The sequence below is a fragment of the Ischnura elegans genome, chromosome 9 (assembly GCF_921293095.1).
Source record: "Ischnura elegans chromosome 9, ioIscEleg1.1, whole genome shotgun sequence".
Taxonomy (NCBI): domain Eukaryota; kingdom Metazoa; phylum Arthropoda; class Insecta; order Odonata; family Coenagrionidae; genus Ischnura; species Ischnura elegans.
Genome location: NC_060254.1, coordinates 69,991,782 through 70,007,341, shown reverse-complemented (window position 1 = coordinate 70,007,341; position 15,560 = coordinate 69,991,782). Strand labels below are relative to the sequence as shown.

At 37.5% G+C, this 15,560-nt stretch overlaps 1 protein-coding gene across 1 annotated transcript in view; it reads left to right on the top strand.

Annotated features, from left to right (window-relative positions):
• The window catches only part of LOC124165762, a 134,587-nt gene extending 119,711 nt beyond the window's left edge, over positions 1-14,876 (top strand). The window contains exon 2 of the mRNA XM_046543251.1: positions 13,229-14,876. Within this exon, the coding sequence (XP_046399207.1) occupies positions 13,283-13,765 (483 nt within the window). The 5' untranslated portion in view covers positions 13,229-13,282 and the 3' untranslated portion in view covers positions 13,766-14,876. The remainder of the gene's footprint in view (positions 1-13,228) is intronic.
• Positions 14,877-15,560: the final 684 nt, after the last annotated feature.

Genomic DNA, 15,560 nt, shown 5'->3' with positions numbered 1-15,560 from the left:
CATGGTAGATACTCTGGGAACAGTTTTATTCTTTTATAAAGAAGAATTAAGGAGGTATGCCATACAATTTTTTTTTCAATGTATTCGACATCCATAGGGGTTATAAAGCAACTTTACATTTGATTTGGTTACAATGTTGAATAATTTTGCAATCTCAAAACGGTGAGATTTCGCCATCGTATTTTTTTTTATTCTAGTTCAAGGCTCTCGTTTAATTAAGCTCAAAGATTAATTGTGTCTGATGATTATAAATGCACATCTTCGTCCAACTTAAATTATTGAATGTCGTTAAAAATACAGAGTATTCAATAAAATATCGAAAATGCTGGATACTCAAGAAAAACCGTTTTCATGGTGATTGCAAAGTGCATCCAAAAACATTGTTGCATCGTAGCCCGGTAACTAAGGAATTACGACCCCATGTTAACGGAATTCTTAAAATTGTATCCTTTATCACCTCATGAAGTCCTGAAACACCCTTTTTACACTTTTTCCAGATTTTTTAGCACGTCGCCATTTTCTTTTGTCAAACGTGATTTGATATACATCACAGCTTCCATGCATCAAAAAGTAGTCGAGTGGCGTGACTAAGTATTATTTTTATAATGATCATTCTGGTGCAACGACAGTTATTTCAGTGTGATGTCAAAATGACGCATATTTATAACACTAAAAATATATTTTGCACCAGTATCACAATAAGTATCGGAGTAAAAATGTGGGTTTTTTTAATGTAATTTTCCAAAACACTCCAAGAGTTGCATATTATTTGGGCCGTCATTCAATGAGGTATTCGTAACAAGAATGAGGAATGAGCTATTTCGATGAATATCATCATAAATATTCCTCGAACGGCTCCTCTATCGAAAAATAACCTTAAAATGGAATGAAAATATTAAAAATGTTGATTCAAATGTATTCTGATGTGTCGCTAGTTCTGTAAATAAATATCCTCTTCAAGAATCTTCAAATATCCTCTTCAAGAAAAGAAAAAAAGACAATACGTGACCTTAATGCAGAGAGATTACTGTTAAAATGGCCCATTGCACTTTTTACAGGCATAAAATTTATTTTAGTATTTCCTATCAACAATTATTAAATTTTCTGTCAACATCAGTATCACATGAAATATACATACATATATCCACAAATATTTGGTAGAGTAGAATGGAAATGAGTAACTAAGTAATAATCATTAAAGATATTCCTCGAAAATAGGAGAAAAGATGAGAAACGGACTTTTCACGGACTTGGGAGATTTGGAAAATGCCCTTAATCGTTTTTCGCAGCCCTTGAATTTATTTTTACTAGATTTTTGACTTCACGGAAATTCAGGCTATTAAGGACTTTCAATCATGCTCTTATCCTAGATTCATGAACCCTGTCCTAGAGGATTAATGTCATGTATCCATGCATGAGAAAAGATATGGAGTCGTCCTTTGACATCAGGACTTTCGCACTATGCCCCTAGAAGGGGCGTAACTCATTTTGGCCCAACACGTTTTCTTAGTAGTTTTCTTTTCTTTGTCTTCATGCTCATTTCTTTAATAGGAGATGTCCTATTTTTGCCAAATTTTTGTTATGCAGATTGGTTTTTGCCACCAGAGAATCAAAATAATTTAAACACAAGAGAAATGAATGAAAAGTGGGTTGGCGTGCGGGTCATAGAAATTAAGGTAGCCTATGTTTCAAGTTCCCTCTCGTTATCCATTCTCAAGGCTACCGAGAGAGAATGAAATAGTAGCCATGGTAGCCTTAGCCGGCTGCCTCAATTCCTCTATCCTACGCAAAAATTCTAAAGAAGTTCATTCATTGCATTCGCCGAAAAAGTGATTAGACATGCATCATGAGTGAACTATCTCGAACTAATGCAATATTTGATTAAGCACAAGTAAATGCGAAAATATTCGTGATTTAGGCAACCCACAAAGTATGGAAATCTCCTCCATCGTAACGTAGCGTTTGGATGTGATTGAAATGTTTAAAATATCGAGCTAAATGTATTTTGATCTGCCAATTATTCTGTAAATAAATTTATTGGGCCTTAAGAAGAAGAAAAAGAAATAAATTTTAATCTAATGCAGAGAATATAGCGGTTAAAATGACCCATAGCACTTTTTTCATGTATAAGATTCATTGAAATATTTCCTATCAACATTTACGAAATTTTCCGTCAATATCTGAATCACATGAATATGAGTACATAATTTCACGAATATCCAGTTGAATAAGATAGAAATAAGTACATAATAAAATGTAATTCTGAACGTGCCTAGTGGGTTAAAATGACGAATCCCTTCCTTATAATTAAGGATGTGTTTGTACCTACCATGCCACCAGATCTAAAATCGGAACATAAGGAATGCCGGGATATTGGAATCATGGAGTGGCTCTAGTTCTGGCTTCCCACAATGTGGGTCCGGGTTAAAATCTCGACAGAGGCAGAGATTTTTTAAGGCCTAGCTACGCGGTAGATTAACACGAACAAACTAAAATATGAATTCGTTCATGAACGATTTGATGGAACGGAACGGAATATGTACCAATGCATGAATCAAATTAGAAGAGGTTATATTTTCTGTTGATGCGTTCGCACAATTTAGGTTGCTACATGGCTAATTTTGGCGTTCATTCAAGCGTTCATACATTTAGGCATAAACTGGAATGTGCTAATGTAGCGTGTGACCAGGCCTTAAGAGACAGCCCGATCCCTGCTTGAATAGGGTGGTTTCCTTCATCAAGGACGAAAAGGAAACGAAAGGTATTGATTGCGATGCGTTACCCACCATTAGTGCATTATGCAAATTATTTTGTTTTTGAAATCCTAGTTTAGAAGAATGTTCATAGTCAATTTTAACCTCCCTTGAAAAAGGCCAGATTGGCGCCCATGCGATGCCACTCCACGTAACGTCACAGGGACCTAGATGCTATACGAGTAGTCAGGAGTTTTACATTATCTGAGATTACAAATGCATGCATGAGGCACAGAGCTCAGGGAAACATCACTTAATATTAAAATTGCCTAAGGTCGGAAAGTTTCCTTCGTTTGATAGGGTATTAATAATCCTTATTTAAGCCAAGCGCTACCTGCTAGCCGGGTACTGTGCTACCTGGTCGCAGCCTGCATTGTATTGGCTCTCATAGCCTCGCACCAAGGTAGCTTCACACGGCGGCAGCCGGAACCAGAATGACGTCACACGGGCTTTTCTCAGCATTCAGACTTATCCGCCGCGTACTGGCGCGCTTGAAATTTTTCAATAGGGTAGTTTCCTTCATCAAAGAAAACGAAAGGCATTGATTGCGATTCGTTACCCACCATTAGTGTATTCATAATACACAAATTATTTGGTTTTTGAAATACCGGTTTAGACGAATGGCAAGGGTCAAATTTTATCCTCATTTGAAAAAGGCCTGATTGGCGCCCATACGATTCCACTCCACGTGACGTCACAGGGACCTAGTTTCTACACGAGAGGATAGGAGTTATACATCGTCTGAGGTTACCAATGCATGCATGAGGCACAGAGCTCAGGGAAACATGTCTTAATAATCACCTGTTAAAACTGGCTTAGGTCGGAAAGTTTTCTTCGTTTGATAAGGTATTAATAAACCTTTTTTAAGCCAAGCGCTACCAGCCAGCAAGGTACTCAGCCACCCGCTAGCATCCTGCGTCCTATCAGCGCTCAGAGCCTCGATCAAGGTCACCTCACAAGGTGGGAGGGGGAACCAGAAATGCGTCGCACAGACTTTTTCCCATCATTCCTACTTACGCGTCGCGTTTTCGCGCGCTTGAAAATTTTCACTTTTCATTAAATCGCGAAAAATAGATGTTGTCATTTAAAAATCTAAAAGCGTGAAATACGTACTCCAGGAGTAATAATCTTTCGATTAAAGCAATAAAAAAATAATAGGAAACCACCCTATTTTCATTTAATCGCGAAAAATAGATATCGTAATTTAAAAATAAAAAAATGTGAAATACATACTCCAGGAATTTAGGCAATTAAAAAAATGATAGGAAACCACCCTATTGTGTGTGGGAGACTTTTCAAGGACAGCACTCCGTCCGTCGCATGGGACGTTAAAAGCCGTGGTCCCCTTGGCGCCTTAGGATAATTGCGACGCCGGGTATCTCTCCACCCTTACTTCCCTACCCTTTCCTCATGGCGCAAATGATCTTAGCTGTACGTCGCCTCCTAAAAATACCATATCATGCGAAAAGGAGAGCCCCACGTAGGCAAAGGAGAGGTAGGCGAGGATGATTATGGAAAAGCGGAGCAGGAGTGTTTCAGCTGTCTGGGGGCTCCTTTATCTCTGCTTCCCCTCGGAGCAGCACCTTCGGAACGTGAAAGGTGCGCTTGCACGCCTCAAACTCGATTCGATTGATTTTATTTTCCATTGTTCATTTATGGCTCGGTATTGGAAAAGCATCCTTCCTTGCTCCGGAAGACGCGTGGGTACGTGACATATTCTAAAAATTCCCGTGGAAAACTCTTCAGAAGGAAGCGTGGGAAAGGGGAGGTGGTCTAGTCATTCACTCCAACTAGCTAGGTTTTCCACTCTGGGAAATAGCCAATTTAGGTATAGAAAATTGCGGAATGTACGTAACTATGTGCGTGTTGCAAAAATACAGGCTCCATTGGCAGAGCATATAATCTTTTCATAAGAATTAGATTTTCATGCCATTATTTGTAAGACCTCGTATTTCTTAGAATAAATCCGAAAAAAATTAATTTAAAATATAATTTAATTAACTTACAAACCAAAACAGCTATTTAAATATTGTATATCAATAAAAATAAAGTTTTTTTTCATGCTGAAAATTTTAATACTTTTGATTTACGAGATTTTAAATTTAAGGTGACGATATGAAGAATCTTATCCTCCGTTTAAACCTGTGCCTGTGAGGTGTATGGGTCATCTCATGTAGTTTCAACCCGCAACTCTACCAGTCCTCTCCCATTTCTTTCATATTTGGCATGTTTAGTGAACCCTGCAAATAAATAAAAATTAATATCTTTTTGAGTTATACAACGTTTAGCAAGGAAGTCAGAGGATACCAAAATTGGGAGAGGTTTTGAGATATTCCAGGTCGGAGTTTAAGTTCAATGCTATTTAGTATGAAAGTTCATGCAAATTAGGCCTTGTTGATTTTTAGTATAAAGCTCTATTTATTTCCTTTTCAAAAATGTATGTTTAAATGTTTTAATTGTATTAGAAATATTTATTTTAAACAGAGTGTTACACATGGTATGTGTCTACTAGTTTCAACGGCGTCATTATGAATACAAGCATTATCAAGGCTGTTTTTTTACAATGACGCTGAACTATTGAAACTGATAGACAGCATTAAATTTTTGGTGGAACAGTTTTTTTTTTGCTTTTTACTACCATGAATATCACTTCTTTCTTCCAAGTTAACCGAAATCAGTTGTTTTAAGGGTGATACACGTTTATCTTTACATGGAAACGCTCTAATTTGCCTAATTTGTTGTCATGTAACTTTTGATTAATTTTTGTAAAGCTCTTAATATTGAAATTTTTCTCATTACTTTCAAGTTTCACTGATTGTACCAAATTTGAAAGGAATTGTTTATGGCACTTTTGAGCGGTTTGTTGAATTTGCATAGAATTTCCGGTTAAGTCTACACTAAAGTGGGGCCTTAAGCTCTTTCGACCTAACCCTAACTTTTACGAGCGATGATGATGGTAGCAAGTACAATTTTTTGCTCTTTCAAGGTGAATATTATTTATTTCCTCCTAATACTCATAAGCAAACAGCAAACTCCTCAATATCTCCCCTTCCCAATCTGTGCTTGAAGTGGTCGCTGCCCCTTAAGTCCACTTGTTGAATTCCCAGTCACGTTGTTATTCTGTTGCAGACCCGGGGGGTTGCGTCGTGAGTAACAGGTGTTAAGGTTCATATTTACCTCTGAGATTTATGTAAATCCAGGCTTATTTACATCAATGTGCTAATGATTTGTTTAGCAGCGAAAGGATAGTCTATTTCCCCGTAAACTGTTCAAGGGATTGTCACAGAAGTCCTCCTAATTTGAGAAACTTCGAGGAATTTGACACGTTGTTCTAATTAACCTTTACATTTTATTAATAGTCTCTGTTTTTCTTCTGTCATTCAGCATTTTATTAATTACCACCCATATTATTGGTTATTCCAGAAGGACAGCAGTGGCGTAGCGAGAGAGAGTACAGGGGGGTCCTGACCACCATCTTAACCAACCCCCCCCCCCGGAAATAGAAACACAATAACTTTGCTTCATCATAGCAGGAAACAAAATGTTGAAAAATCATCAATTTACGAAATATTTCTTTTGGAAGTTTTTTTTATTGCGAAAAGTGTTAAGATTAGTTTAAAACCCTCTACTTAAAACCCTGTTTTTGAAAATTTTCCCCCGGCCACCCTGGTGTACTCCCCCCCCCCCCCCTCCCCCCCTCCAGACGGAATTCTTAGCTACGCCACTGAAAGACAGGTTGAGTCTCACCTTCGTATTAATTAATAATTCATAAAGAGTGGAAAGCCTGAAAAAGATAGAGAGATTATGTGCAGAAGAGCGTGAGAATGAGAGATTTCAATAGCATTTATTGTAACAGGAGGACGGGTGGAAAACGTAAACAGATGGAGAGCCATCGTCAACACCCAGACCCGGTGGTAGCTGGAGCGGGATCCGGATATTTATTTAATGCTAAAAACAGCGTCAGTATACCCTTCAAGATAAGAATACTTTTGGAGGAACATTCGTTTGAAAAAGAGGTAAAATATATACAGAATTCGGAAGAGACGAAATTATGGAATTTTATTAAGTTTCGTATCATGTTAGCATATCTTCACGTGTGCCTAGTTTGTTGCATTTTTTTATTGGTGGCCTATTGAAGAAGTTAATTTCAGTATCGATCAGTTCGATTTTTCGAGTTTTTACGTTTGTGATAGAGTTTTTCGATTTCTTTGGTTCTATGTAAGAGTGAGAGGTAAAAAAAAACCTGCCCTGTAACCTAAGCTGTCCGAGTTATTCAATAATTAATTTGTACTAGCGTGTAATTTCTATGTCTCTAATAACTGTAAATATAGGTTATAGATGGACTACCTATTTTCTCATTTTCTGTATCTATTTCTCATAGCCATTTTTTGGTCCATTCTTTTTTTTCATAGTTATTTTTAGTAAATTTCGTTTTAATTATATTTGCCAATAATCACCATTGTCTTCTAAGGATCTTTAAGAGATGAATCCCTAGATAAAAATAGGTTCCGTAGCTTCAAATTTGTAAAACATCTGGATTCAAATTTGTGAAACATCTGCAAACATTTCCTTTTAATAACTTCGGACTGCGAATTTTCCTGAATGGCCATTCTGAAACAAATAAATCAAATCAATCGACGCCATATATGCAAAATGTCATTTTTATTTTTCCGAGGTTTAGCTACATCGTACGAATCCCCTCTCCTGTAAGAATTTTTATAGTGTTTTATTGCACACATTCATCATCTCAGTGACTACGAATCGATACAATCTTTGATGGAATGCATTTTGAAATACTTGTCGTGTATGTTATTCATGGGCCAAAGTGAGCTCTTTCCAGCTGCCTGTCGGGAAATATAAATTGAATGAATAAAAAACGAAAACAAAATTTCGAGATTCACTATCTCACGAATGAGATGGTGTCATATTTATGCTTTTACGATGAATTTTAATGGGAACGCCTACCATGGGTAATTTATGGCTAATTGCCTCGCCGTTATTTGATATATCATACGAATAGAAAGTGTATGCCTAAACCGCGAAGGAAGGTTATTTTTTACTTCGCAGCTAGTGTTTAATGAGATGATATAGCTGCATTGATGTATAAATTGTTTGATAGCAATCTTTCGCATCCCATATAGCTTTCTTCTGTTTAGTGCCTGTTTGGAAAGCCGTGTATTAAAATTTTTTGAAGAATAATTAAGAGTAACATGTTTAATAATCTGTTCTTCATTTCACTCCAAAACTCAGTGAAATAGTTAAATTCTTTCGTAATAAAGCATGCCTCAATCTCACCTTGACTGAAGACCGTATTTGTTTCGCTCGTATTATATTTTTTACTAATGGGAAATTAAAATTTTTGTTCTCTCTTTTCTTTAACCTTTAAATTGAATTGTAAACTGAGTTTTTTAAACAAATTTATTTATGAACTAATATGTAGACAGAGATAATAAAAGCTAAGTAATGCATCCATTATTCATCAGAGTACATCAATCAATGAACTTTAAAACCATGATTAATCGCCCTCATACCGCTGTCTTTTGAAGAATTATTGAAATATCTTAGTAAACAGTAAACAGGTATTTTTCCCTAGTCTTTATGCCATTCTTCACAAACGTTTTACGTCGGATTGAAACAGTAAATCCATTGGCGTATGAGATCCTCATTTCGGGGGGACCTTTTGGCCCCCTCCCTTATAATTTACCTATGAGGAAACCACTATTAGTAACTCTTTACGTGTTGGTGTCACCAGTGGCGCAGCGATGGGGGGGTTTTGGGGGTTAAACCCCCCCTCCCAGAGCTCAGGGAAATTTTTAAGTTTGATCCATTTTACTTAATTTGACTGATATTTTTATTAGAATAGTGTAAGGATTGATAAAAATATCCATCAGAAAGCCGTAAAACTCACCATTTTGAACCGTGTGTCTTAAAATTCCGCAATTTATTAATCTCGCTCCTACCGCTTATCCTGGTGAGTATTCCATACCCCCACTCACCCCGGTATTTGTTGCACCTAAACCCCCACCCCCCCAGCCTTAATTCCTAGCTGCGCCCCTGGGTGTCACCCTAATACGGAACCTAACCTATATGATGAAAAGCGACCGCACCTGTCAGGACAGTACAGGAAAAAATTCGCTGAATTCAGTTAGGCGTTTCGGCCCTACTAGTTTTCCACTCAGTCTCTTGCGTGTACTCGGGCTAGAGTTCTTTGCAATTAATTTAAGCGATCGATCGATAATAGTGGGAGGGGCCATTATCAATGTTAGGTTAGGTGAATTCTTTTTAAGAAAGGTAGCGCCATTATATTCTGTATTTAAGCATGTATGAATTATAATAATAACTGCATAAATGACGTGGAATCATTTAATTCCGCGACCATTCCCTCCCGCATGATTCATCGCACTAATTTAAATTGCAATACGTCATTTTTTCATTATTTTCCTCATGTGACCCAGATAAAATGGCAATTTTTCATAACAAGTAATGGATCCGATTGACTGACTGCGATAATAGCTTTTTTTCATGTCATTTCGTTTGTAAAATTAATGTTCATTAATATTAATTGTCATGGATGAAAAGTATCAGAATTTTTATAAAATCTATAATTTTTTAAGTATTTTATTTTCTTACTCATTTATATTTTCTATAAATACATTTGAAGATTGGTTTTCCACGTTACCTTAGCTTTTGGTCAATGCGCAGTCACCTTGAGGCCCTTAAGTGCTATTCAGCATATTTACTCTGAAGTACTAATGGGTACACAATGAAAGGGATATGAGAATCTCAAGCCGTAAAAGAATTTCCAGTCACAGTATTCGTATGTCGGTGAACAGAATATTCTCTCGGTCATTGCTAGTCAACTTTTTGTCGAAGTTTTGATGGTATGACAGCTACGAAATGAAAACGATTTCTAGGATTCCTCTATAATGATATTATGACAATTTAGCATAGTTAATTTTTTTCCATTAATAGTTCGAATTTTATTGTTTAATTCTTGTTAATTTACTGAGTCACGGAATTGAATGACTGTTTAACGATTAAAATTATGCCCATTTCTTTAAATTCCGAACATGCTGCCTCTCAATCCTGACAGTTTTTTTTCTGCTTAGCTTTCAGCGTTATGTGGCTAACCATCTGTCATTGCGATCACTATAACTTCTTCTGGCGTTGCTAACGACCACTTTATCTTTCACACCATATTTCCTTCGATACAGAGGTAAAGAAAATCCATGTTCGCATGCAAATTGTCTATTTAATGTTCTTTAAAAAACATCACCTTCTCTTCATGGGCCCCATTGCGGGATAATACCCTTAAGGGATTGTTGCCACGCAGTCCACGTGTGAATGGGTCATTTTTTTAGTTCCTTGTCGCAATAACGCACTTCACGCTTGGATTTCCTGCAATGATGTTGCTTCGAGCCACGATGTGCCTCACCTAACGGCTTTAAGACACTTTCTTCTCAAGGATTTTATAGAGAACGTGCTCGAAGGGGGGTAAATTTTTTCCGGTGTCACATCCACCTTAAAGTTCTGTCCTGCCTGGATAACGAAGTTGAAGATAATCTCGTTATAAATCTCTTTTTGAAATTCCCTCTTTCATAACCTACAACCTACTTAATCCTGATCGCACAATCTTCGGTAGGTACTTTTTTCATGAATGAAAATCTTGCCGCATTATTTTTTTCCTCTCGTTGCTCTCTCCTAGCCTTTGACTGCGCCTTAGCTATAGGCCACCTTCCAGCTTTATTAGAAGTGCGGGTAATGGAAGATGCGAACGTCTGATGTCTTTGTGCCAATGGTAATAAATTAAGAGCTTTACACTCTTTTAATACCAAATGGTTTATTCCATGTCTCACTTCGATGAAATTGGGGGCACGTGAATGGATTTCAATGAGGACTGACGTCGAGAAATCGAATGTGACTGCTAGTTGGGATGAATATTTTATGTTTACTGCGATGGTATTACGTGCTCAACAATTGTTCAGAAGTCACGGTGGTATGAAGACTATTGATAATTTTTGTGTGAATTAGTGGATAAATGCACTCTGACGAATAATGGATGTTTTTCAAAGTCTTTTTTTATTTCTGTCTTCTTTTATTATTATTATTTAAGTAAAGTTACAAGTTGACCATTCGGTTGGGTGGTAATATAGATGCGAATAAGTAAATTAATAAACACGTAAACAAGTAACAATATAAAAGTTTTCAGAAGAATTAAGTTTATTAAATAAATTTGTTTGTCAAAAAAACTCAGTATTCACTTCAATTTAAAGGTTAAAGAAATAAATTGATCACATGCATAATTCATTTCCAACTAGTAAAAAATATAATACGAGCGAAACAAACACGGTCTTCTATCAAGGTCAGTGTGAGGAACGCTGCTCACTGCTGTCATCTAATCACCATAGATGCTACAGTTGTTACACAGTCCTATTTTTCAACTGCAAATTAGGTCTTTGATGAAGCCGTTTAATGATTGCGTCTCGTGATGACTCCACAGACCTGTTCGTTTCTAAGAATTATTTTAAAACTTAAAATGCCCTAGTGACAACTTTAAGTTACTACAAGGGAAATTCTGATGGTCAGTAACGTTTATCGCCTAGGTAAAGCCAAAGATTTCCTGTAGAGACCACAATGACCACAGCCTAGACTGTGAATGTATGCAATTTGTTTTTCATTTTATCATATTATGCGAAAATTTCACAGAGAAAAAAATCATTCGTCCTGACCGGAATGCGAACCCGGATCTCTCGATTTCCAGTCAAGTGCTTTAAAGGCGAATGATTTTTTTTCTCTGTGGAATTTTCCCATAACATGATAAAATAGGTAATAAATAGCACACAATAACAGTCTGGGCTGCGGTGTCTACAGGTAACCATTAAAAATAATATTTAAAAAAAAATGTGTATTACTGCTGACTCCGTAAAGTTTTCTCCATGGCTAGTCCCGGTATACTTAAATTATCATGTTATGGTTAAAGTATATTTTGATTTGAATTGCTGGCAATAAAACGCAGTTGAGCTGAGCTTAATGGGGAATTTTTGCACTGAAACATAATAGGACGTATCAATCCCGCTCAAGGATGTACACGGGATCAAAACTGGGGGGGCAAGCCATGGTTGTTCAAGTTATAGGTAAGATTTAAGCATGGAAAAGGTGAATGAAATAAACATTTTAAGGAAGCTGTAATAGCTCTTTATTAGTTTTTTTTATTATTTGCTTGAAAAAAATATTATTTTCCTTAAAGAAATTTGCGATTTTTGCTTCTAGGGGGGGGCAGCTACCCCCTCCTGCCCCTCGCTGGGTACGCCCATGATCCCGCTAGACCGATCGAACTGTATTTTTCTTCATTTATTTGTTGAAACTAACGCTATCATCTTGAATGCATTGGGTGTATAGAATAAAACCTCTTCAACCTTTGATCGTATTTCAAATATAAAAACATTTCCTTGGAGGAAATACTTCAAAAAAGTTTTGATGAATACTATGGTAAAACTTTGTGTCCAACTCTGTAATTTTGAAAAAAAATGAACACTTTCGTGTGCTTGAGGAAAAAAATCTTCCGATCTGAATACTTCGCCCAGCGACGAAACTGGTCGTGCATTAACCTTTTACTCTTTATGAAAAATAAGTGCATTCAAGATATATATAATGTGGTATTAAAAAATTTTACTTCGATCACCATGAAACAATTTCACTAATTGTAAGTCAAACCACATACCATGCATTCATTAACAAAAATGTATTTGCGATAAAAAGGAATGGTGAAAATGATCTAATGTTTGTAAGATTCTTATGCTTGAAAATTTCAGTGATAGTGTTAGTGTGAAAAAAGTAATACGCAAAGTATAAGTCCGGTCGTAATTGTTTACCCTGGAAATTGCATTACTTTTGCTCTGGGCATAATTACATGATAGAGTTCTTGTTGTATCACCTTGAAAATGACATAGAATGTCGAAACCATGGTCGATTGCGGAGTTTCATATTAACGCTAGATTACTAAACCAGGCTCAGAGTCACATGGTCTCTAAACCTTCGTTATTTTGACGACGCTGTTTTTTTACCTTCCAGTCAAGTTATTTTTATGCTGTTAACCAATTAATGTAAAGTTTTAGTAAATGCATATTTTGAAGTTTAAGTCATATGTCTTTCATTGAAAATATTTTTTACTAATTCTTTCTACTATGATTTATGAAATAAATAAATGTAAGTCACTGGGGGGAAATATATAAACTACCATAAAAGACGTAATTTTTTATTGCGAAATGGATTTTCCAAAACTTTGGAATTTTAATTTGGCATGTGGTAAAAATCATGAAGGTTTAGTGATCTCGGATTAAAGTGTGAAAATTACCATTTGTAGTTTTTATCATGGATATATGTATCTAATTTCCACCAAGTCAAGCCTGAAACGATTTTATACTAACAATTCTTCCCTTTTTTTCTCCTTCCTGACCTACTCCTTACCCCCTCAGACCCTTCCCCCTTTTCCTCGCACCCCCTTTGTCAGGGCTCGGCGGTTCCTCAGGATGACCTCTCCCTCCGGCATGCTCCCCCTACCCCTCCTCCTGATCCTCTTCCTGCACCCTCCTGCGTCCGCCGCCACCCTGGGACAGCCCAAGGCCTTCGTTCTCGCCTGGCCGCTGACGGCCTCCTTCCCAGCGGCCTCCGCAGACGTGGCCGGCGCCGCCGAAGACGCCGAGTTCCAGCCCGAGCAACAGCAGGCACCTCAGCCGTTGGACGCGGAGATCTTCGACCGCAAGCTGGGCGCCTGGGAGCTTCCCCTCTGGAGGTCCGCCCTCCAGGGTTCCAAGGCGTCTTCCGCGGACCTGTCGCAGTACGCGACCGGCATGGACAAGAGGGCCCTGTCGATCCTGTCGAGGTGGGGGGCCCTGAAAGAGGCCCACCTGCCCTCGCGGCGAATCGACAAGGAGTTCTTGCCCGTGGCCCAAACGAGGAGTCAGACGAGTGCCATGAGGCCCATCAACCAGCCCCTCCGCTGGGGTCGGTAGGGTAGCGTGACGGCCGCGTTCGCTTCTTTGCGTTCATTTGTCTGTCTCCCCACTATATTTGTCTCTACGTATACCTCATTCCTCACTCGCACCTCCACTCAATGCGTTTCTGACCGTTGGGATCTCGAGGAGATTATAATGAATTATCAAATTTGTCGCGTCTGCCCTTGTTGTTTTCATTTTTTTTGTTCTTTTTAACGGACCTACAAAAGTATGTTGGGTTTAGAGATTCAAGATTCTTTTCTACCCTTTCGATGCCAAAGACCTCTAGTGCTACCAGTTTTATTTGCGCATTTTTGAGTTGTTTTTTTATTCTATTCTTCTGACTGAATTTATTAGTGCTTAATGTTTATGAGCCGCAATTTACTATATTTTGGCTAATTAAGTACGAAATTTTAATTTATATTTTTGCGCGTTTTTATTCACAAAATTCCTTCGCTTGCCCAGGAGGTGTAAAACGATGTATCGTCGTTTGTATCTCTAAATATGGTTTTAAACTACGATATATCGTTACGTGACGCGGACAGTATTGAACTCCTGGAACATTCAATGATTCCTATAGTATTTTCATGACTCTTTGATGGGTTAGGGTACATCATATTTTAAAAAATTTCCAGTATTTATTTTTCACGGGCTTGATTATTTCTGCAAGGCAATGGAATACCATGTCACTATCAGCATAAGGAGCGGTAGTTCTTATTTTTTTCTCAATGTGCTGGCCGTTGATGCGGAATAAAGATCTGGCGATAATTATTTGTGTATCTGCTCGAAACAACAAGTCAAGTTACTATACCTCAACCCCCTCAAGGTTAGATGAATTAAAATGAGGATACTATGAAAGATACTCATCACGTTACTCGTCTGGGATCTCGTTTGTCTCTTAGTTTTAGTTTTCCAAAGTGTGGTTCTGAGACTGACTAATAGATGTGAGAGTCGTTTTCCATGGGATGTAGAAGTTGTTCCAAATAGGTCTTGTCAAACTTTTCAAACCAAAATATGTTTATGAGCTTTCAATTATAAATTGTATGTTTGATTTCCATTTTCACTTCAAACCCCAGATCATCCAATAGCAAATGTAAATTAAGTCATTAATAAAGCAATTTCAGAAAAATATTTGCATTTCATTTTTAGCCATGATCACCACGTTGTACCTGGAAGGTGTCCATACTGGTAAGTGGTATGAAAATATGTGCATTGTAAAGAGATAATTAAGAGGTTGTCTCTTCTCAGTGAATAGGGTCCCTTGGCGACGGTATTATTCAGTTTTTGGTTTCCACTTACATAAGGCTGTGCCACAATAACCTTTGTGCCTTGGTGAGAATAGCTTTGCTTGAGTTATATCGAGCGGCTCTTGTTGGAATACGTTTCGTTTGAACCCGGGTAAAAGTTTTAACAGAGTAAATGTATGAACGCGTGAATGAACACGAAAATGCACCGTGTAACCACCCAACTTGTGCGAATACATGAACGGAAAATAGAACCTGTTCTAATTTGGTTCCTGCATTCGCACAAGTTGGGTGGTTACACGGTGCATTTTGGCGTTCATTCTCGCGTTCATACATCTAGACATTGACCCGTACGTGTTTATGTACTGTGTAAACAGGCCTTCAGTAGCAATCTAAATCAATCACTGGCATCTCGAGTCATATAAATATAAAATATTACGTATATGACGTAGCTATTGGCTTTCAAAATGTAATATATCGCGTCATTTACGAAAAATCATAACGACCGACTTTTACAATTTTTAAATATCCCCCCTTTTTGTGCAGCCTTGAAGATTACCTTTGTTTTT